Source organism: Muntiacus reevesi, chromosome 4 (genome assembly GCF_963930625.1).
Source record: "Muntiacus reevesi chromosome 4, mMunRee1.1, whole genome shotgun sequence".
NCBI classification, from domain to species: Eukaryota; Metazoa; Chordata; class Mammalia; order Artiodactyla; family Cervidae; genus Muntiacus; species Muntiacus reevesi.
Window position 1 is genome coordinate 102,434,514 of NC_089252.1, and position 22,299 is coordinate 102,456,812.

The following is a 22,299-nucleotide window of genomic DNA, read 5'->3' on the forward strand; positions in this document are numbered from 1 at the left end:
GCAGCAACTATTTCTAAGCTGGTTCTTAGAAGAGTTTCACTACTAGCTGGGGACAGGGTGCTAGCAGGCTCAACTTCTTGGAACCTCTGCATCTTTGTTGCTGAATGAGTAGACTGGGTTAGACCATTATTTCCCAGAAGATGGGTTTCATAACGTTTGTGGTAGCTCAAATGATATAGGACTAGGTGACCCAGAGACAAGATACAAAACAGTTTTGAATCACTTTCCCTTTCCAATTCCCTTCTGATCTTTCTCATTATGTCGGAAGAGAAAGGTTCCTTTGGAGGTAGTGTCTTTAATGCCTCTCTGGCACTTGCTAATTTCCCTTTTTAACAAAGCACAGGCCCGAGGCAGGCAAGCATCTCTAACAAAAATTTAACAATGGGGGTTCACTTTCTTAAAAAGTAGTTCCTCTTTATGGCAGCTGATAGTGATTTTCTGTTTAAGACAATGATAGAGTTGTTTTTACAATACATTTACTTAAATAAAAGAAAAAAGTGAGTAAGGAAACATTATGTAATAGCTCAGGGGACATGTACATAGAGCAGAAAATTGCCGTGATGAAACCAAGGGTGTGGAACAGTGCATTGTCGAGTTCCAAGACCTTTCTAGGACTAGCACTCTGCCACAAAAATTTCCAAGTTTGGGTATAGTGACTTACAGACTAGAAACTTGGACTTTCCGCATAGAATCTGGATTTCAGGTATTAAGATTTTTAAATAGATCAAAGCTGGCTTAGAATGTGACATAGAAAATTATTATGAACTAGTTGCTAGCCAATTAAAAAAAATAAAATTGGATTTCTATTCTAAGAACAAAAACCTTTTTGGTTTCTTTTCAAAACTTCGAGTAAAAGTTCCAAAGTTCCAACCGAAATCATCCCTTCTTCTTCCTTTTCCCCTTCACCCTGAAGGAAGGGATGGAGTAGGATCACATTCTAATTTGGGGCAGCCATCGAGTGTCATGGTTAGAAAGTTGGATTTGAGGGTCAGACTGAGCTGCACTTGAATCCCAAACTTGGCCGCTTATGAGCAATAGACCCTGCACCAATGACTCATCCTCCAAGCCTCGGTTTCCTCATCTGTAAAATGAGAACTTCCACAGGAGTTGTAAAGATGAAATGGGGCATGCTGGGGGCATCCACAGAGCAAGTGCTGCATAGACCATTAGCCACAACAGCATCTATTTTCCCCGTTCATAAGTTGAATAGAAGCTGTGGATGAACATCCCTATCAAGTGATGTACTGGGAGGTCACTTCTTCCTTTTAAGAAACATCCACCCAGTTTCCCAGGGATCCAAGTTGGCACTGGGCATTATTTTTGAAAAAACAAGATGTTCCAAGCACACTGGCAAGTTTCACATTTATCCCTGCCAGGTAGGATGAAAAAATTTAGTGTGGTTTTCTAGTGTTCCAATAACAACTCTGCAGCAGAGGGTGGGGTATGAACTCTAGGTGGAGAGGGACCCTGCTCATGGGAGATGAGGAGTGTGTCGTTGTCCTCAAGGCCAGCACCCACCTGACACATTTCATCCGGGAATCTCACCCACCTTTGGACCACAGACACAGACCCAGGGAAGGTGAGGAGGATTAGGTTGCTTTGGGAGTTCTTCATGTCGTATTCATTAGCAGCACACTTTAATTATAAATAGGTCATTTGTTAGAAGTTGGCGAAGAGTTGGACAACTGAAAATGACTCCTAGTGCTGCTTGATTGTCAGTAAATATTTGTTGAGACCAGACTCTAGCTAGCTTTTTCCTTTTTTCTTCTTTCTGGGTTTAAAGAAAAGAAGGGCATGCTTTGACCCTCAAGGAATTTTTCCTTGAGTTCGATGAGGTCATTCACAACCCTAAAGTACTGGCAGTGATTGTCAATCCATGGAAAACTGGTTGGGGAAGTGGCAGCCTCAGTGGGGAGTTTGGCAGATGGGGAGGGGAGGCAGCAGTGGGAGGGGTCATCCGATGAGCCCCCTGGTGCTGGAGGTTAACCCCCCAGTCCCCTGGCCTGCCCTGAACACCAGCTTGGCACCCGTGTGCCTGGCCAGGCACTCTTAAGATGTGGGGGGAGCACACAAAAGGCGTGCTGATTCCTGAATTTCAGGACTTGGATGCCGAACCAATAGTTCCTATTTTTTCACGCCTTCCCTCAGTCCCTTCTGCCTCTACAGTCTTTGATTTCTTCTGGGCTCCTGACCCTTGGCTTCGGAAACAGCAGTGCTGTGGTTTAGAACCAAGCCTTGCAGAGTTGGAGCCTTGGGCTCAGTCCTGGCTCCATCAGTCACTACCAGCTCTGTGACCTCAGGCAGAGTTGTTAACCCCTCTGAGCTTCAGTTGCCTGCTTTGTGAAATGGGTATATTAGTAGTACTAACGTAAGTGAAATCAAGGAAATCATGCATGGAACATACTTTGACAGAGCCTGGCTCAAAATCGCCATCGGTAGTATCGCTGCTGTTGCAGGGCGCTCAGATGCGTCCAGCTCTTTGGGCCCTGTGAACAGTACCCACCAGGCTCCTCTAACCATGGGATTTCCCAGGGAAGAATAATGGAGTAGGTTGCCATTTCTTTCTCCAGGGGATCTTCCCGACCCAGGGATCAAACCCATGTTTCCTCCATTGCCAGGCTTAGCACTGAGCCACCTGGGAAACCATTTATTACTATTAATGTAGTTGTTATTGTCAGAGGAATTTGCATATCCTGTGAAGCCGGAGTGGGGGTTGCTGGGAAAGCTTTTCAAGTCAAGAGCTGAACTTGAATTTCAGCTCTGCCAATAACGACTGGGTATGACTTGGAGCAAATCACCTCGCTTCTCTGAACACCTGCTTCCTCTTCTGTAAAATGGGGTGATGGGATTGCTGTGTGGAATAGATGAGTGACTATGTGTGCCGGCACCTGTCGGCAGGAGACCCCGGGGGTCTCAGTCCCTCCTCTTCCCCATCTAGGGGTCTCCCCCTAGCTGCGCAGTGCTTCCTTCTCTTTTCTTTTTAAATTTTATTGTTGTCTATTATTTTAATCCTGAGGTATCTTTTTGTTTTTAAATTGAGGTGACGTTGGTTTACAACATTATCTAAGTTTCATGCGTGCAACATTATATTTTGACTTCTGTGTACACTCTTTGACTTCTGCATAGTTGCCAACAAGTTTCATCAATATCCATCACCGTAGAGCTGACCCCCTTTACTCATTTTGCAATCCTCCCACCCTCTTCCTCTCCTTCTCCTCTTGACAAAATCAGAAGAGAATTACATCTGGGTCGGGGTGGAACGACCTACTTCCCTGTTTCTAGAAAATTGCTAGAAGCTCACAAAGAGTGACTGAACTAACTCAGTAGGTCGGTCAGGGCCCTGGCAGCATGTAGTTTACATAGCCGCAATTCTGGGGCCTTTGCTGGACCGGGGCAGCCCCTTGCCACCCTTCTGCACAGACCTGCTTTGTAAATTCTGGAGTGGTCCAGAGCCTGACCCCTAAGTGATGGGGCAGAAGGAGGGAGCACCTTCTGGTGAATGGTCCTTCCCCTCATCTCTGGGGGCGCTTAGGGACTGGGGGGAATCTGTCAGGTTAGACCCTCACCAATCTCCCGGAGGAGCCCTTCCCTCTAGAGCTGGCCAGTGCTGGCAAGCTCATGGGAACTTTGTCCCTTTCTGCCACAGGAGCACTTGACTTCAGGAATAAAGAACATTTTTCTTTTACCACAAAACTGCCCTTGTCTTTCCTGGAAACTTTTACTGGCACCCCTTACCACTGAATCTCCAGTGGCAAAACTAAACAACCAAATCACAGATTTGTATTTACTTCTTTTAAGTCAGCTGCCCTTTTTTATTCATTTGCCCTCATGTGTCTTTGTAATTGAAATGAACCCTGTGTGACTGGGGAACAGGGCTAGGGCTCTGAGGTTTCTGCCTCTTTTGTCAGTGTGATGCAGGCTTTTTCAAATGCACAGTCTTCTGAATTTAATAGACTGTAGATAATGATACAGCTGGTTGCATATTAATTGCTGAGAGTTAGAAATAACACATAATCACTGTGTTTCAAGGTTGCAAGTGTACAGCGGTGGGAGCCAGGGTTTGTTATGAGCCTTTGGAAAAATACATTGTTAGTGGGCATGATTTCATTCCTGTCATTAAAAACGTGTCACAGAAGGAAAACTCTCAAGCAAAGTTCAGTCTTGTGTTCTGCATGTGTGCACCAACACACACACACACACACACACACACACACACATACACACCTCCTAAGGAATAACATTGTGAAGCTATTCATCTGCCCACTTGGGGAGTGTGGGAGCAATGGCGAGGCCGTACAAATCCATTATAGCTTACCTACCTCACAGTTTCCTGGACCTTATTTTCCTATAAACCATTGCTTGGTGGGTGGTAAGATGTCAGCTGAAAGCCAAAGCAGGAAAGTTTTCAATTTTAAGAAAAAAACTATTTTCCCAATTCAGTCACTCCCTGGTGTCAGTGTGGCGTCCACTTTGAAGGATCGGGTTTCAGTGTATCCTGTTCTCAGTGGAGAGCAGGCTGTTCTGTAACACCCAAGTGCAGTGTTCCCCGGTTCCAAGTGGAGGCATGTGCCGCCTAGGATGAGCAGGGACTAAACGGTTTGAAGGAATAATTGTGCTCGGAGGGACAGCAGAGGGTTACCAGGGAGCTCAGTAACTGCATCTTCTGTTTCTCTCTGAAAGTCACACCTCTGTGAGGCTTGCAAACTGCTCCCAATCGCTTCCCATCCAGAACAGAAACTGACCAGGCAGAGAGAGGAGGGGTCCACGTTCTTTTCCTGCAGACCCAGGGCCCTCGGTCGGATGTTCCTTTTAGGTTTCACCTAGCAGCTGAATCTGGGATCCCTCACCCCAACCTCATCTTCAGTCAGATGGCAGACTCGGCTGTCAGCGTTGCTTGCCTGTGACATGTTTGCTCATCTCAGATTCGGCTGGAACACGCTGTGCTTCCTTTGGGACACTGAGATTGCGATCTGTGCATCCTTTTCCATCTCTGTGCTTCTTTTTCCTCTTCTGGGAAGCTAAGATAATGCTGAGATTCAAGGGATGACAGGAGGATGAGAGAGAGAGACAACAGGTCAGTGGATCTGTGCCTGGTGCTTTCTGGAAGCCATAAGAAGCATGTTGTTTTTGGGAGTTCTACCTCACACCTCCGACATGGCCTGAACACCCGGAATTCCTATCATTGCCTCATCCCAGATAGTACTGGGATCAGGCAAGATTGGAAACCAGCTGTTCTAGCCCACAGTTCAGCAGTGTGGGCTGGGGAGGGGTAGGCTGGGCAGAGTTCCTTGTAGACTTCACGACCCACCCTACTTGGATGCCCTTCAGCCCCTCAGGCTCTTATCTTGGGATTCCACGGCTGATGTTTTTTTTCCTACTTGGATGTAGCCTTGGATCTTGCCAAACCACTCCCAGTTTTGCTGTGTCCAGTAAGGGCTGGACTAAGCAGATGATGAAACTGCCGGAGGAAAGGGAAGGCAAGAATGTGGAATCAAAATGTGGTCTCGTAGCAGCCCGAGTCCTCAGAGAGCAGAGCATGTCATTGGTGAGACTGTGGCAGTGAGCTGGAGTGGCAGCTCTGTCCCTGGGCAGGGAAGAGTCCAGTGCTACAGGGAGTGAACGAGAGCACAACCTGTGGGTCGGTAGGAGAGTCCCCCCACTTCACAGGGCATGAGACCTAGCCTGTGGAAGTGACACTGTTGGCCTGAAGTCAGGAGGTATGGAGTTCACAGGGCACTGTCCTCTGGCCAGAAAGGTTGGTTCATATTTTACCCTTGGAACCTTTGCAAAGAATCATTTAGGACGTCAGAGTGATAAGAACTTTGTCACTTGCAGCAGAGGCTTTCTGCTCATTCTTCAAACACGGAGGAAGCCTCAGCCGGTGTCCTTAAAGTGCCCTTGAGGTCTGTACACACCCGTTTCCAAACCCTGAAGCAGAGCTGGCATCCCCGGTGCATTCTTCTCCCCCTACACCTTCAACCCAGCCCAAGGGGAAGCCAGGGAATCCCTTTTACAGAGATAAACAAATACAGAGTTTATATCCCACCCCACGGCTTCCAAGAAGTCAGTAGGAAACAACTGACTTAAACCCCAGAACCACAGAGCCTTCCTCCAGGCCTGTGGCTGTAATTAGGTCACCATGTCACCTCCGGGGGACTTGTTGGCATCTACCAGTAATGTGAGACTCTGACCCCATTTTCCAGACGTGTGGGAACACTTCTTCTGCGGCCTGCTTGGCAAAAAGACATAACTTGACGCCAATCAAGAGAAAACATCTGTGCCTAAGGTTTGCTTCCCCGTAAGGGCCACAGAGGCTCAAGTCTGCAGGCAGCTCTCAGGCTGTTCCAGGTCAGACTCGTGAAGTGCTTCAGCTCTAAACATCTGGCCCTTTCTCCTTGACAGAGTCAGGGCTTTGCTTGATGATCAGAAGGCGTATGTTAAGCCAGGGACCGCAGAGAGAGCTAAATATTTAGCTTCCTCTTTCTCTGAAGGTCTGCAGTGCCATGTCTGGGCATGACCAAAATGAGTTTCAGGCAGTGGGCTGGCGTTTGCTTAAAGAACCTATCGAGGTGAAGGTGTGCATGTCTCCTTCTGCCCAAGGTTAAATAATAGTAACATCCTGTGTAAGAGAACTTGAATGTGGTTTTCTGCTAAACTCCAATCTTCTGGGGCTATTTATTAGATGTGTTTAATCATGGGCCAATTTAACTAGTAGCAGACTAATAAAATAACAAAATTGGGCTTGCTGCCAGGACAAATGTTGACTTACCCTTATAATGTTGACTGAAACGAATAACTTTGAAAGTAATTGAGGAGTGAAACCTTAGCCAAAAATAGGGTGTCTGAAACAGTGGTTCTGTTTTATTTTACTGGCACTGCTAAGAGACTTTGTTCGTAACCTAGGCTGATGCCCGACACAGCTCTTGGAGAGTCCATATTTTACTAAATTATTTTCCAAGATGTTGTTTTGGTTTTCTTTTTCTTTATCCCATAGACTGTCATTTAGAAAAAAAATTAATAGCTCCATTGCAGAGAAGAACAGGCTTCTTTTCCAGTGTGGGGGCAAACATTCAACAGTAATGGGAGGGATACAGATAATAGCTTGCTTGAGGTCTTCTCTCAGAAACGAAGTGGTGTGCCAGGAACATTAACCCTCTCAGAGTCTGCAGTAAAATTAATTGCTCCTGCAGGGTACTCTGGATGAAATCCATCTAACTCGCCGCACACTCTCCTTTCTTTCATTCTGTCATTAAGTTTATACGAACATTCAAGAGTGATAGTGTTTTTGCCAGTGTGTGTTTTGAACTTGAAGGAAGCAGGGGAAGCCTGGAGGAAATGAAGCCAGGATGACCACATAAATTGTCATAAACTGGGACTTCTTTCTCTTCTCATTTTTTTACTTGCGTTTGATGGGAGCTGAGTTTGGGGCTGGAACTGAGCATACTTTCAGAGGCTTATGTCAGCAGTGTCAGAGTTCAATCCAGCATCCCCCTCTCAGGCTTCTGCCTTATGCATGGTTCCCCTAAAAGCAAACCATTTCACAGGCTGACCTTGGCCAGACGCTGTAGGTGCTGACTGGCTCAAGCAGAAGTCAAGGTGTTGACTGACTTGACATACAGGGAATAAGGACCATCTCCCCATCCTCAATGTGTTCAGTTTTACAGCCCTGAGAGTCAATGGTTCAGTTCGTGAGTTTGCCCAGACCACCTTCTGATGTCTCCATCATGTACTTTTTAGCATTTCCATGAGGGAAGACAGGAGAAATGATCAGATCCTAAATGCAGCAACACCCTGTCTACAACTTGGCCGTAAGACTAAGCTAACTGAGAGTGTCCTGTAGATTTCATTTATTCAGGCTTAGTCCTTAGTAACCAAAAAAAAAAAAAAAAAGACCACTTTTTTTTTCTTTTAAAGAAGGAAATTAGAATGTTTTCCTTGTAGCATCTGATGCAGAGAAAGTTGGGCCGTTTCATCAAAAGGGAAATGTAATCTCCATTGGTGCACAGCGTGAGGCAACTAGACTTGCATCTGGACAAGGTAAGTACAAGGGTGTGGCCTCCACCTTTGCAATTAGCCTGGAGGAAGGTGTCAGGAGTTCTTCCTAGAGAGGTTCCCGGTGGTTTGTCAGTGTCCACAAAGCCTGTGGTCCATCTGTTGAAATCACCAATAATCGTCTCTAAGGGAAAATTATAGATCCTTGTCTGAAGACTTTTTACTCACCTTGTGGGTTAGCAACCAATAATTCTGAAATGCATTTGGCCTAATCAATGAAGCCAGGTTTCCGTTGGAATTTGGCCCTCATTATTTGCCTTTTAACTTTTGGTAACAAATGATACCAGGTCAGTTAGCTTCATGCCAGGGAAAAGAAAGCATAATAACAGCAACAAAAATTTTTAATGGAAATTTTGGAGTCAGAAACCATTACTTCATTACTGTCTTTTTCTACTTTGGAAGAAATAAGATGAAGTCCCTTGCAGGCTCCGAAGAAGCTCCCTGTCGCATTCCTACAGCCCCGCCCCTCTCGCTCAGACAGCTCTGGGAAGGCCTCCTCATCCGTGCCTCTGTGCCCCGCACACCCCTGTGGTCCACTGTGCCCTGCCTGCTGGCCTCGTCGCCTGCCCCCTACTTGCCCACTCCCCCAGGGCGAACTCTCTCGGGTGCTCTGCCTGGATCAACCTTCTGGTTTTCCCTGTTCAGCCAGGAGACATCCCCTCAAGGGTGACGTCTGTACACTTGAGTGAAACCACTTTGCATGTGCTGGGTGAACACTCGAAGAACTGAGTTTCAAAGGATGCACATGGTCCCAAAGGATCTCTTCCATTTCTGTGTACAAAGGGAATAGTAGTAACTTTACCATGGAGGAAATTTTCCAGCAAATACCTTCCGCGTGGCTGCTCTAACAGGGTATCACAAGTAGGCAGGCTTAGAACAACGGAGATTTATTTCTTACAGTTCTGCAGACTGAAGTCAAAACTCACAGTGTTGGTAGGGCCATGCTCCCTCTGACTCCTGCAGGGTCATTCTTCCTTGCCTCTTCCTATGCTGATTTGATGACAAAATAAAATGAAAGGGTGGGACGGCCTTGGCAACGGGAGGTGTCATAAGAAGTGAGAACAGAAGAATTTCTTATTTGTGGTGACCTAGAAGTTTTGAAGGGTGAGAATCTTGGGTATTAACTGTAAAACAATGTAAACCACAAGGAAAGCGGTGGTAAAGTCGAGACAACTGTAACGATCGGAACTGATGATCAGTAAGGAGGGGAGCCCTCAGCCTTCTTAGTGGAAGACTGGGCTATTGTATGAAAGAAAAGAGTGGATTCAGGAGGCAGTTGTAGGGAAAGGAAAGCACCTTCACAAATTAAAACCAATACAGTGGAACAGAGGTCTCTTCTGATGGGCAGCCTGATCTTGAATGACCCGTGTTTTCTCTCTATATTTCTAAGACAAATCAGAGTTGGATTCTATCAGATTGTTTTATGTTGTGGAGTTGAGTGATCAGCAGCCAGTTGATGGGTTTCTTTTCTTTTCTTTTTTTCGTTTTAAAATCAATTTGTTTATTTTAATTGGAGGCCAATTACTTTACAGTATCGTGGTGGTTTCTGCCATACATTGACATGAACCAGCCACGGGTGTACATGTGTCCCCCATCCCGAAACCCCTGCCCACCTCCCTCCCCATCCCGACCCTCTGGGCTTTGAGAGCCCTGTTTCATGCAAGTCAATGGGTTTCTTAATGAGAACAAACAGTAGCCCAGTCAGTAATCAAACAGACTTCACGGAATCTTGACAGCCATGTTGGTGCCTCTCCATGGGGTGTCCTACCTTTAGGTTTAAATGTTTCAAGGTATCTCTCTCTGTTCTCAGTTTCCCAGCCTCCTGGATCTGGTTCTATTCTGGCCTATAGCAGCTGAGAGTTGTTTAAATTCGGTAGTGGTTTTTTTTTTTTTTTTTTTCTCATTTTACTAGGTTTCTTCTACTTACGTCCAGTTCTAGATGTCTGCCTCCTCAGTATACTTTCTCACTAGACAGACCCTCACTAACAAGTAAAGTAAAAATCTCCGGCACCTGTCTGCTCCGGGACAGTTTTCCCTAGTACATCTGCAAAACTGTTTTCTGTCCATTGAAGTCAATCTTTGTATTATGGGGCATTTTGGCCAGGCTCCAGAGGCAGGACTGAGCATACTACACCCTTCGCCAATCTAGGATTGGCCCCTAGATTTGCCAGTTGCCACACAAAGAGTCAGACACAACTGAGCAACTGAACTCTAACAAAACCTGGAATCTATGCCATTTCCTACACAGACCCTTTCCCTGGCCCCGTATCGCCTTGAAGCAGATCCCAAGTGTCATAACTTTTTATGTCTCTTATTTCATGGTATTAATGGTCCAGGAAAGTTTGTGTTATGTTCAGGATAATTTGTTTGGAAAGCTAAGAGGATAAAATGTAGTAGGATAGTGTTCACTCACAGAAAAGGTGAGTCAGAGATACCCTCTGCTTCCCAGGAGAGGACCCTGCGTTCCCAGCTGCAAGGAAGGGGTGCAAATTGAGCCTGTGCTGTCTGGCAGAGCCTGAAGACAATCTGAGTGTGCCTGTGAGAGACGCCCTGCTCAGGAGTGTCATCTCTGGGTATGTCTCAGCAGAAGGCTGAGGCTGAAGACCACTGGCCCAGGACATAACCCATATGAGACCAGCAGTGGTACAGGGCAGTGGTCAGCCAGCTCTGGCCCCTGCACCAAATACGGTCCACTTCCAATGGCCCTTAAGCTATTTGTTTCAGTGGCATGACATAGTATTGCCCCCCCCATCTTAAAAAAATCAGTTTTTTTTTTTTTTAAACAGATTTCTAACCCTGATTTTTAACTCAGTAGTACTTGGATGTAGAGCTCAGGATCAAAACATTGTAAATGTTGCCTGGTGTATTAAAGATACTGTTAGAAAACAGTGTTTTGGAAATTAATTTTCTAGAATCTTCTACATACAAATGACTAACAAACACACAAAAAGATGCTCAACATCACTCATTATCAGAGAAATGCAAATCAAAATCACAATGGGTACCATCTCACGCCGGTCAGAATGGCTGCTGTCAAAAAGTCTATAAACAATAAATGCTGGAGAGGGTGTGGAGAAAAAAGGAACCCTCTTACACTGTTGGTAGAAATGCAAACTAGTACAGCCACTATGGAGAAAGTGTAGAGATTCCTTAAAAAACTGGAAATAGAACTGCCATATGACCCAGCAATCCCACTCCTGGGCATACACACCGAGGAAACCAGAATTGAAAGAGACACGTGCACCCCAATGTTCATCGCAGCACTGTCTACAATAGCCAGGACATGGAAGCACCTAGATGTCCATTGGCAGATGAATGGATAAGGAAGTTGTGGTACATATACACAATGGAATATTACTCAGCCATTAAAAAGAATACATTTGAATCAGTTCTAATGAGGTGGATGAAACTGGAGCCTATTATTTAAAGTGGAGTAAGTCAGAAAGAAAAACACCAACACAGTATATTAACACATATATATGGAATTTAGAAAGATGGTAATAATGACCCTTATATATGAAACAGCAAAAGAGACACAGATGTAAAGAACAGTCTGTTGGACTCTGTGGGAGAAGGCGAGGGTGGGATGATTTGAGAGATTAGGATTGAAACATGTATATTATCATATGTGAAATAGAGCGCCAGTCTAGGTTCGATGCATGAGGCAGGGTGCTCAGGGCGGGTGCACTGGCATGACCCTGAGGGATGGGGTGGGGAGGGAAGTTGGGAGGGACGTTCAGATGGGGAACACATGTACACACATGGCTGATTCATGTGAATATATGGCAAAACCACCACAATATTTTAAAGTAATTAGCCTCCAATTAAAATTTTAAAAAATTTCTAAAATCTTCTGTAGTGTCCTCTACTGAGCAAAATACTTGATTGAAAATTGGAGAATCTCCAACAAAACTCATATTCCTTTTTCTAATGAACAGGGGGAAAAAGAGGGGACTTCAGGCCCTCAAGAACGGTTTCTCTATTTTTTAATGGTTGAAAAAGGCAGAAGGATAATACTTTGGGACATGTGAAAATTATATGAAATTTGAATTTTAGTGTCTATAAATGAAAGCTTAATGGAACACAGCCACATTCACTTATTTACATACTGTTTATGGCTGATGGTAGAGATGAATAGTTGTGACAGAGGCTAGACAGCCCTCAAAGTCTGAAACGTTTAGCCATCTGTCCCCTCACTGAAAAACATCACCAAACCCTAAAGTAGGGCATGGGCTCTGTTAGCCTGCCTACATTTAAATCCTAGCCATCTTTTTTTTCAGCTTTCCCTGTCTTTATTTTATTATTATTATTATTATTATTATTATTTTGCTTTCCCTGTCTTTAAAATGATGATCACAATAGTGGCTACCTTGCAGAGATGTTGGGCTTCCCTGATAGGTCAGTTGGTAAAGAATCTGCCTGCAGTGCAGGAGACTCCGGTTCGATTCCTGGGTCAGGAAGATCTCCTGGAGAAGGGATAGGCTACCCTCTCCAGTGTTCTTGGGCTTCCGTTGTGACTCAGCTGGTAAAGAATCTGCCTGCCATACAGGAGACCTGGGTTCAACCCCTGGGCTGGGAAAATCCCCTGGAGAAGGAAAAGGCTGCCCACTCTAGTATTCTGGCCTGGAGAATTCCATGGACAGTCCATGGGGTCTCAAAGAGTCAGACATAACTGAGTGACTTTCACTTTTGCAGAGATGTTAGGGGAAATAAATTACTAATTATCTGTAAAGCATAGAGAAGAGTCCCTGCAATAACTATGCACTCATTATTCTTAGTTAATACTGCTAGAGCTTTTCCATCACTCACAGATCAAAACATCCTGTTTAAAACATGAGGATGATGAACGCCTCCTAGAGGGTTCAGGGTGGGTGACACAAGATGCCTGGGTGTGCAATTCCCAGCACGTCTCCTGTCTCACAGATGGAGCCCCAGAAAGGATTCCTGGTGTTTCCAAACATTTGAAAGACATTTAAAAAATAAAAAATTACTCCATCAACTCATGGGCAGAAGCAGCTGCTAGCACAGTTGCTTCTCACCTCTGCCTAGCTCCCGGCCAGAGGTGGAGCATCCACGGGCAGTGTTGCCCTGCAGAGGAGTGGTCAGTTCCACATTAAAGGCTGCATATCTGGCCCCTTCTGGGCCATGTGTGTGGCTCAGTAAAACCAGAGTGTCAGGGAAGCTTCAGAGGTGATGTGGAAGACCCTTCCACTGTTCTCCAACCCCACTCTGGCCGCAAAAGTGAGGTGTAGGGAGAGTGAGTGGTTTCCTGTATGCTGTGTCTGTTAGAATGGAACCTTTTTTTGGAGGAATAAAAATAGTGCCAAATTATATTGATATGATAGGCATTTTCTTACATTGCATATGTTGTGCTTTGGCTTTTATCTCTTAGAGGGAAAAATGAGGAAAGGACAAAAAACTGTATCCCCTAGGGAAGGATTATTAAAATATATTTAATGAAATCTCACATTAAAAATAAAATTACATGCAGTGCTTTATTCTCTTTTGTTTGTAATTCAAGCACAAGAGACTTTTAAAATTGCTGAATCAATTCCTTTATGAAAAATATGGCCTGTATGTCTTTCTTCATCCTCTCCTTCCCTTCTTCCCACCCTCTTCCGTCTTTTTTCCCCCTTCCTTGTCCTCTAGAAAGATAAAGAGAAAATATTTGATAAAAGTCAGTACTCATTCATGATAAAAATTCACAGCAAACTTAGCATGGAAAGGAACTGCCTTACTTGATAAAGGGTATCTCTTCCATGCGCTTAGCAAGTAGAATACTTAATGATGAAACCTTCATAATAATTACTTAATAATTAGGAATTAGAATGTGGTACCCACTCTCTCAGCTTGTAATCAACAACATACAGATAGTCCTAGCCAGTGCGATAAGATAAGAAAAAAAAAAGGTGTGAGATATGGAAAGCATGCAACAAGTCTGTTATTCAAGAAATACTGCCCACACTGCATTTTTCTTTTTTGCTTACTTTTCTTTTAACCTCTTTAGTGAGATGCCCTCCTGTTCTGTCTTAAAATTGCAGGGTGAGGGTATAGTCTGCCCTTGAAAGTGGGTTTAGCAGTAATCTTGCCCAGCTTCGTTTGGCAGCTGAGTTGTTGGATTAGGGAGCTTCTGCAGGTTGTGTTCTGTCATCTCTCTATAAAGCCTAAAAGCATCCCTGGAATTGTATTTGCTGGTTCTCAGTACAGCTATTTAACTGGAATCTGGAAACATTTTCCCTGAGGGCTCTTTTTAGACAGTGGTAAAAATGTAGCTGGAGACATACTGAGTAAATGGAAAAGAAAAATCAAATTAGGCCAAGAATGTTTTTAATCTCCTATTCTCACTGAAGCCCTCAAGGAGAACACCATAATTCATACTTCACTCTTTTTTTTTTTTTTATTTTTTTTTTTTCATACTTCACTCTTGTGGGTCAGGCATAAAGCCTTCTCCATAGATCTAATAACCTGTAAATGTTCTGGTTTGAAATTGCACCTGCCCACTTTGCGGGATCAAGTACATCGTGCAGCAATGGTTTCTGTTTCGATTTTTCATTACTTGGGAATGTCACATTGCCAGAGAGCAGCCCAGAGTTTACTTCCAAATGGGTGAAGCCTTCGGAAAGGAGTTTTAATTACAATCTCATGTAGCAACACTGGGCACAAGCTGCAGAGGGGCCGACATTTGCACTGTGCATTCCCCTTACAGCAGTGCAGAAAACACACAGCTGACCGGCTCATGTAAAATGGGCAGCAGAGTCAGCGGAGCCTTAGAAAAATGACACAGCAAGTGAAACAAAGCCGAATCTTCCCTCATCCCGCCAAGCACACAAGGCTCCCTGCTCTGTTTTTAAAGCAAGATAACCCAGTTGGCGTTTGTCCTTCAACCTCTCCAATTTGATATGGAACATGTGACCTCGGAGCTTTAGCCATTAATAAATCAGAGACCTGGGAGTCAACAGGCTCTGAGGTACATGGCAGAAGTAAATGAGACCACATCCTGTTCCCCTAGGAAAGCCCTCTTCTTCTCACTTGCTGCAATGCAGTTTGTGCTACCAAAGGTGGTATATCAAAACTCTGGCATTTCCAGCCAAAGCAGGAGCCATTTAGAAAAATTCAGGGGATGCTCAAGAGACTGTGCGTGCATGTGTGTGTGTGTGTGTGTGTGTGTGTGTGTGTGTGTGTCTATTCAGTAAGCCTGCTGGTGGTGCAGCTCTGACGTAAAAAATATTTTAAAAATCCTCCTCTGGTGACAGATACTCAGGAGCCAGGCACTGGACAGGGAGCATCCTTGAAGGGCACCGTCACCTGGGAACAGAGGGGCAATCAGACTTTGTCTTCAGCATTTACGTAATTATAATATGATACCTCTTGTGTTGAGAGATTCATCCTTTGCATTTTGGAACTAAGCCTTCCTGGTGTTCGGAGAGTTGCCTTCTGTCTGTTCAGCTCAGCATGCCAAGAGACTAGAGAAGTCCCCAGCAGCTCGGATGCATTCTCCGTCTTGGAAAAGTATTTGCTTTGAGGAACCATGAAGTCACTCCTGGCTACATCGTGCAATTGTTTTGTGCTTTTTAAACAGCCTTTAAATTTTTTCTGTTTGCCAGAAAGGTTGGGTCTGGTCTGTTTCAGAGGAATCTTCTGTTTTCTAAGGCTGTCAAGGGCATAAAATGACATGAGAGTGTCTCAGCAGAACTCCAGATTCACTCAAGATTTTTCCAAGCACCTACTATGTTCAAAACACCTTGCAGGGATATTCTGGAGAATCTTAACTCTCAAAACTTTGAAGGCAGTGGCTGAAAAAGAAAGATGAACACCTTGAGGCTCCCTCTGGAAATGGTTGAGTTTCACCACAACCACTGGCAGGTGTGGCTTTTTCCATCAAAATTTGGTGTCTTCATGTGCTGTCCAGCATCTCCTGCAGGTCAGATGGAGCTTAGGAAGACAAGGGTAACTGTTCTCTTTGTCAAGTGTTTTGTCTGTCAGCCCTCTCTCATCCACAGCCTCTTGTTTTTATTTATGTAACTGTAATCTGTAGAGTCATTGGTTTAGGTAGGCTCCCCCACCCATCAGTTTGGTTTGGGGTAACTTGCGGATTTGCGCATGTTTTATGTGGTGATAATTTTCATAACTTGTGGCTAGGTATAGTATAAAAACTAGTGCTCATGGTAGGGTTTTCTCTCTGTATATTTTCTTTTTGCTGTCTAGTTGTTATAAGTATTAATATGTGCATTTCAAATATACTGTAGGTACAAAGAGTCTTTCTTAACAGCCTAGTAATAGAATAACTTCTTTAAAATGTTTTTTTTTAATTTGATGTACTAAAAGAAAGAGTCAGTCTCTGTGCTTTAGAAAAGCCATTGCATATTAGAAATTTGGACAGTGGCTTCAGGCAAGGTGGAGAAAAGGTTTTTTAAAAAGATGAAACCAGAAGCATCAAAAGACAACCGCCCGACAAGGTCATTGGATGGGAAATTGGAGGCAGCTTTTGTCTGCAGGAGGGGTTGGAGAGAGTGACTCTCCTAAGTGGGAGCCTCTGATTTAAAAGCCGGCAGACACTGTTGGGATGAAGGAATTTGTCTATTTGCTGTCTGCTCAGACACTGCCTCTGTTGACTGCATTCCCCCCTCACCCCACCCCGACTATTTACCCTTCCCTGGCTCACCAGACACCTTCACACAGCAGGAATGAGATGGGTACCATTTCCATTCTACAGAGTGGTATGCAGCCGGCAGCTCATGGAGTGAGACATGACTGTGTGGTGGAGTTACATTCTCTTTGGAATTGACCTTGACAGTTTCCTTTTTTTTTTTTTTAACCCTAGGAGCCTAGTAATAAACGAGTCAAACCTCTTTCCAGAGTCACATCCCTTGCCAACCTCATCCCACCTGTGAAGGCCACGCCGTTAAAGCGCTTCAGCCAAACCCTGCAGGTAAGGACACGGTGGGCTCATGTTTGCAAAAAAAACCCTGTTGTGTGGGAAGAGACACCTCTGTCCAACCAGAACCTCCCCTGGTTTCAGTCTGACCTAAATCAATGCTTATTATTTGAGTAGAAGAGAGCAAGTGATCAGACTGAAAGAGAAAGAGATGTTTTAAAGTTGGTGTCAGACAGAGTCTTCCAAGGTGTAACTGGAGGCATCATCTCTGTTGGGTCTTTGCTCACAGTTCTGTTTCAGAGAACCCATCCAGATGTACTTTCATAGGTATCCATTTGGTCCTAAAATATCTATGGGCCTCCCAAGGAGACCAGCACCTGACCTCAGATGGAAGGTAAGAGAGCCTAGTGGCTTCGACGAGTGGCTTAGAGCCTAGCAGCATATGAGGAGAAACTCAGTCCACCCGCTCATTTCTTATGGCCCTGGAGCTGAGAATGATTTCTGCTTTTTAAATTGGCTGCGGAAAAACAATCCAAAGAGGAATATTTCATAACCCATGAAGATGATTGGAAATTGCAGTGTCTGTAGCTGAAGTTGTGCGGGCACACAGGCGTGCCTAAATGTCAACGTGTTGTCGGTAGCTGCCATGACCCTACAAAGGCAGAGTCAAGTAGTTGTGACCCCAACCATATTGCCCACAACACCAAAAATATTTACTATTGGACCCGTTAGAGAAAATGTTTGTTGCTCCCTGACTGAGGAAAAGGGCCTGGGAGTAGAAGTATCTCACTTCTGGCCTTGACTCTGTCCCTCAAAGAGTTTATCCCCTTGAGCGGGTAACGCCACACCTCTCTAGGTCTTGCATTATTCCATGTGGATACACTGGGGATGGTGCTGCCAGCTCCTCTAGAGAATCACTGTAAAGACTTAAGAGGTAGTACATTTAGAGGACCTAGCATGGTTGCTTGGCCCTTGGTTCGTAATCACTGACTTCCTAACCAGCTGAGGTGTAAATATTAGCTACTGTAAAAATTCTTTGGTTAACAGGTAGTTGTAGTTCTTGTTCATAAACTCCTGATAAAGTTTATCTTTTAAAGTGAAAATTGAGCTTTTTTTGTTTTTTTCCCTTTCTCCAAAGGCCTTGGGCACCCAGTATGATAAAAATCCTTTTCATATCATGAAAAGGCTCACCTTCTTCAGCTGAGTAGACTTGAGTCCTTCAGTTCCTTATGTGTCCTGAATACTTTTGCTTAGCGATATTTTTTATTTTCACTTTCTGAGTCATTAAGGAAGTTGTGGGCCAGCACCCAAGGCATGTCCCAAGCTATGAACACCAACGATTTGAGAGCTGTTTGAAGTCTCCCTCACCGCTCCTGTCCTTGGTGCCACACCAAGCAGCCGAAACTCTTCCCTCCTCTTTCCTGTCCACCTTCAGTGCTCGTCGCCTGCCCTGCGCATTCCTCTCTTAGCTCTGCTAATATTTCTCCTGAATGAATACCTCATCTCATTAGCTATAGGCTTGGCTCTGTGCTGGAACCTCTGGGCTCCTGGCTATCCCCTGATCCCCTTTGTGGGAGAACAGAGGAGGGAAAAAAAATAAATAAGGTCATCCTGGGGAGCCAGATGAAGGGCTTTGAAGCTCATGAAGAAAAATGTGTTTACCTTCTCTCCCTGGCGACCAGTCTCTCAGCCCTCTGGCCAAGTTCATCACAGGCTTCCCCTGGAAGATTCATCACCGCCCTAGCCCCGCACATCTGGCCTTTCACTGAGTTCTGCTTTTCAAAAATTCTTCAGCCTGTCGATTGCCATTTCACCCTTTCCTTTCCATCTCAGTGGTGGTGGCTCGAGGTCACCGGAGTTACTTCCTCCCTTGATTACAGTCTCCGTGTTGCTCACCATCTCTTCCCCTTGTCTCTCCAAGGACAGTCCACCCTGTGCCCCAGGAAGGGCCTTGCTCACTCCACAAGTGTTTAGGCGGGCTCTACCCCAACCTTCATGCCACTTACATCCTTGATAGGGCTGCCTTCTGGTCATCCGGCCCTCGGTTGTGTTTTGTTTGGCTGCATGTTGTTTTGAGCTCACATTTAGAAATCAAAAGAGTCCTCGTAACTGTCTGAACTTCTGGCTTCTTTTGAGGAATTGGAACGCCTAGCAGTGCTGGGCCTGTGTTCTCACATGGGACTTATGAGCCGTACCTGAGTAGCCAGTCAGCATTCACCTACTGATGTCCCCACTTCTCCCAGCTATGCTCCCAACACCTGGCCTCTTCCTTCAGCGTCATCAGCTTGCCTGGCCTGCAGGCTCCACATTCGTGCTCACGGTTCCCGGGAGAGCGCTCCCTATGCCTCCTCACCGCAGCCCAGCCACAACCCAAAGTGCATCTTCCATTGTCATTCCTTCAAAATCTTTCCTTTGGCTCCCCAGGAAACCTTTCATTTTTTTTTCTTATTTCTACCCTACACAGATCCCACACAGGGAACACTGCAGGAAATATTTAATCACTTTGCAAATTTGCCCTGACCTAGAGCACTGGGGCAAAGAGAAGTCGAGCCATGTCTGAAATCCAACAGACTGAGGCCAGACTTGAGGGGCTGGATCTGACATGTGGATATTGGTTTCTAAAACCTCAAAGATTTTTTTTGGCAAAATAATTTTTAACTTGTTTAAAATACCAGGATAAAGAGCTAATCCCAGGTTCTGTTTATTGGGCAGAAACAACCAGACAGAAACAGAATAATGATTCATAATGGTTATGTCCACAAACACAGAGAGAACTTGGACAGTGTCTTTATGTTGTGAGTGTGTCTTTGGTGGGGGTCAATAAATGGAAATACGCCCCTGAGGTTGTATGCAGAGTTAGACAGCCTCCTTTGCAGGATGGTCTGCAAAGCTTGGAGTATGCCCTCTTGCCCCCACCTATCTCCCTGTAAGTCACCTTGGCACATGCAGTGCAAATTCTGCAGAATTACTTTCAGTCCTAGCATCCCAATAATTGCCTCCTGGCTTTATTGCTTCCTTCCCCAGCTAGAGCGGGATAGATGTTGATGTAGCCTGAGGAGCAGGGAGGATGGGGGAGGGGGCCCTAAAGGGAGTACTCATTGTGCCAACTTCACAACCTTCCTCATTCTGCCTCTGGTGGTCCTGATGCCCCTTCTAAAATGGGAGAGACAGAAAAAGAAGCCACAGGGCAGCTCCAAACCTCTCAGCAGTCATTCATTCCTTACCCATATGTGTGTGTTCTTTTCTCTAACTTCCTGAAACAGCACAGTGCTGGAATGGAGCAGCTTGCTTCTCTGTGGCAGTATCCTTGCCCCTGGCTCCTGGCCTTTAGAGATACTCATTCGGCCTCTCAGGGTACATTCCTTTTATCGTAGGAGAAGAGATGACTTAGGCCCAGACTCAATGCTTTAATCAATAGTAGAACACTTAGACCCTGATGCTGGGAAAGATTGAAGGCAGAAGGAGAAGAGGGCAGCAGAGGATGAGGTGGTTGGATGGCATCACCGACTCAACGGACATGAGTTTGAACAAACTCCGGGAGATGGTGATAGACAGGGAAGCCTGGCGTGCTGCAGTCGGTGGGGTCGAGAAGAGGCAGACACGACTGAGTGACTGCACAGGAACAGAACACTGAGCAGGCCTCTCTCTGGCTTCCCAGGAGGGCGTCAGGAGAGCTCGGGGCTGGCAGCTTCTTCCAAAAAGGTTAAGGGCCGTGTCGCAAACCTAAGTGGTCCTTGGAGCCACAGTTCAGGAAGACACTGCAGGACTTGTTCTCTGTGGCCTCCTCCCTACCCCCACCCCGTGCCCCTGTGGACCCGGGTCTTGGGCCCCAGCACAAAGGCGGCATTTGTGGAGGTCGGAGAGGGAGCGCCGACTGCATGGCGCTGCATCCGCTTCTGCCCGGGGAGGTTAGCGCTGCTGGTCGACTGGAGCCCAGACATCCGGATCCCTATGTGCCTGTAAATGCCCTCCCTGGACTGCCCCGCTCTGGAGGGGGCGTGTGTGCCCTCACTCCTCGTGTGCAGTGAGGAAGGCGGGAGGCGAGCTGCCTTGGAGGCGAGCTGCCTTGGCGGGTCAGTCGCTCGCCGAGGCCGCCTCCCCGTCACAGCTGCGTGGCTGGTGGACTCGTCTGGGCCGAGTCCCGGGCGTGCAATGGATGCTGTGTTCCCCTACACAGCAACTGAGCCCTCTGTTTCCTTTGAACTGTGTTTCTTTTCCCTTGTAAAAGTGGGTGTTCATTATGGAAAAATACAGGAAAGAGGAAAGAGAAAGATTCCACTCCCAAACAACCCCTGTTAATATTTTATAATTTCCTTTCAGTGTTATTCTAGGTCTATGAAGCTTAAACACTCTGAGCCTAATTTGGGGTTACTCACAGTCTGCCAGCCTTATCTTTGTGTTATCTGTTTACCTTTGGATTTATACTTCCCCCTTGCCACCCCCAGGGTCTGTGGATGACCAGTTTCTCTTGCATCTCTATTGATCTTTGCTTCACATATTTCCAAGCTGCACAGTTAGGTGTATAAAGGTTCCTCTTCATCTCCTGAAGGTTTTGTACCTTTTACTAAAGTTAAATATTTCTATTTACTTCTTTTAATGCTTTTTGTATTGGATTTTCTTTTGTTTTGTCTTTTCGTGCATTTTACCTGCTGTTTCTTGTTCATCTCTTCTCTTCCCCCTCCCTTTGTCACTTAGCTAGATGAAAGTTCTATTACGGCTTAAGGGAAATGTTATATCACAGTTAGAAAATATGATCTTAATTGACTATATATTACTTCAACATGATGTGATTTATTTTATATAACCAGTCTTCTATTAATGGATATTTATGCTGTAAATATTTTATATCAATAAGTACTTATGTTGAATTTTTTAATGACATTTCTCCTATTTTTTAAAGTGCCTTCTATTTTGCTTTTTTTTTTTTTCTGATTATATAACATCATAGTCAGAAAAGGGAATAAAAGTTCTTGTAGTCCCATCTTCCCATCACCAAAAAACTTATTAATATTTTGGTATATACTCGGGCAGTCTTTTCTTTTACTATTAATATATACTTGCATTTGTACTTTTTAAAAACAAAATGATAATCCTACTATTTTTAACTTGCTTTTGTCTTAACCGCATAAAGTAACTCATGGTATAAGGACCTTTTTTCTTGTCATTAAACATTTTTCATTATCTCTAGTTTTAAGAGATGATGGGTTCATATAGTGTTTTATCAAAAGGATGTGTGTTTATTCAATCACCCTTCTATCGCTGAACATTTCAGTAATTTGCATTTTTCTGCCATTATAGAAAATCACAAATCTGAGTCATCTGATATCACTGTTAAACCTCTGTTTTTTTTTTTTTATATAGGAGTGTAGTTG

General features: G+C 44.9%; 1 protein-coding gene across 5 annotated transcripts in view; it reads left to right on the top strand.

Moving 5' to 3' along the window:
• Positions 1-22,299, top strand: part of ARHGEF3 (Rho guanine nucleotide exchange factor 3) — a 308,227-nt gene that overhangs the window by 248,525 nt on the left and 37,403 nt on the right. For all 5 annotated transcript variants that reach the window (XM_065933449.1, XM_065933447.1, XM_065933448.1 and 2 more), the window contains one exon: positions 16,874-16,981. In XM_065933449.1, the coding sequence (XP_065789521.1) occupies positions 16,874-16,981 (108 nt within the window). The remainder of the gene's footprint in view (positions 1-16,873; positions 16,982-22,299) is intronic.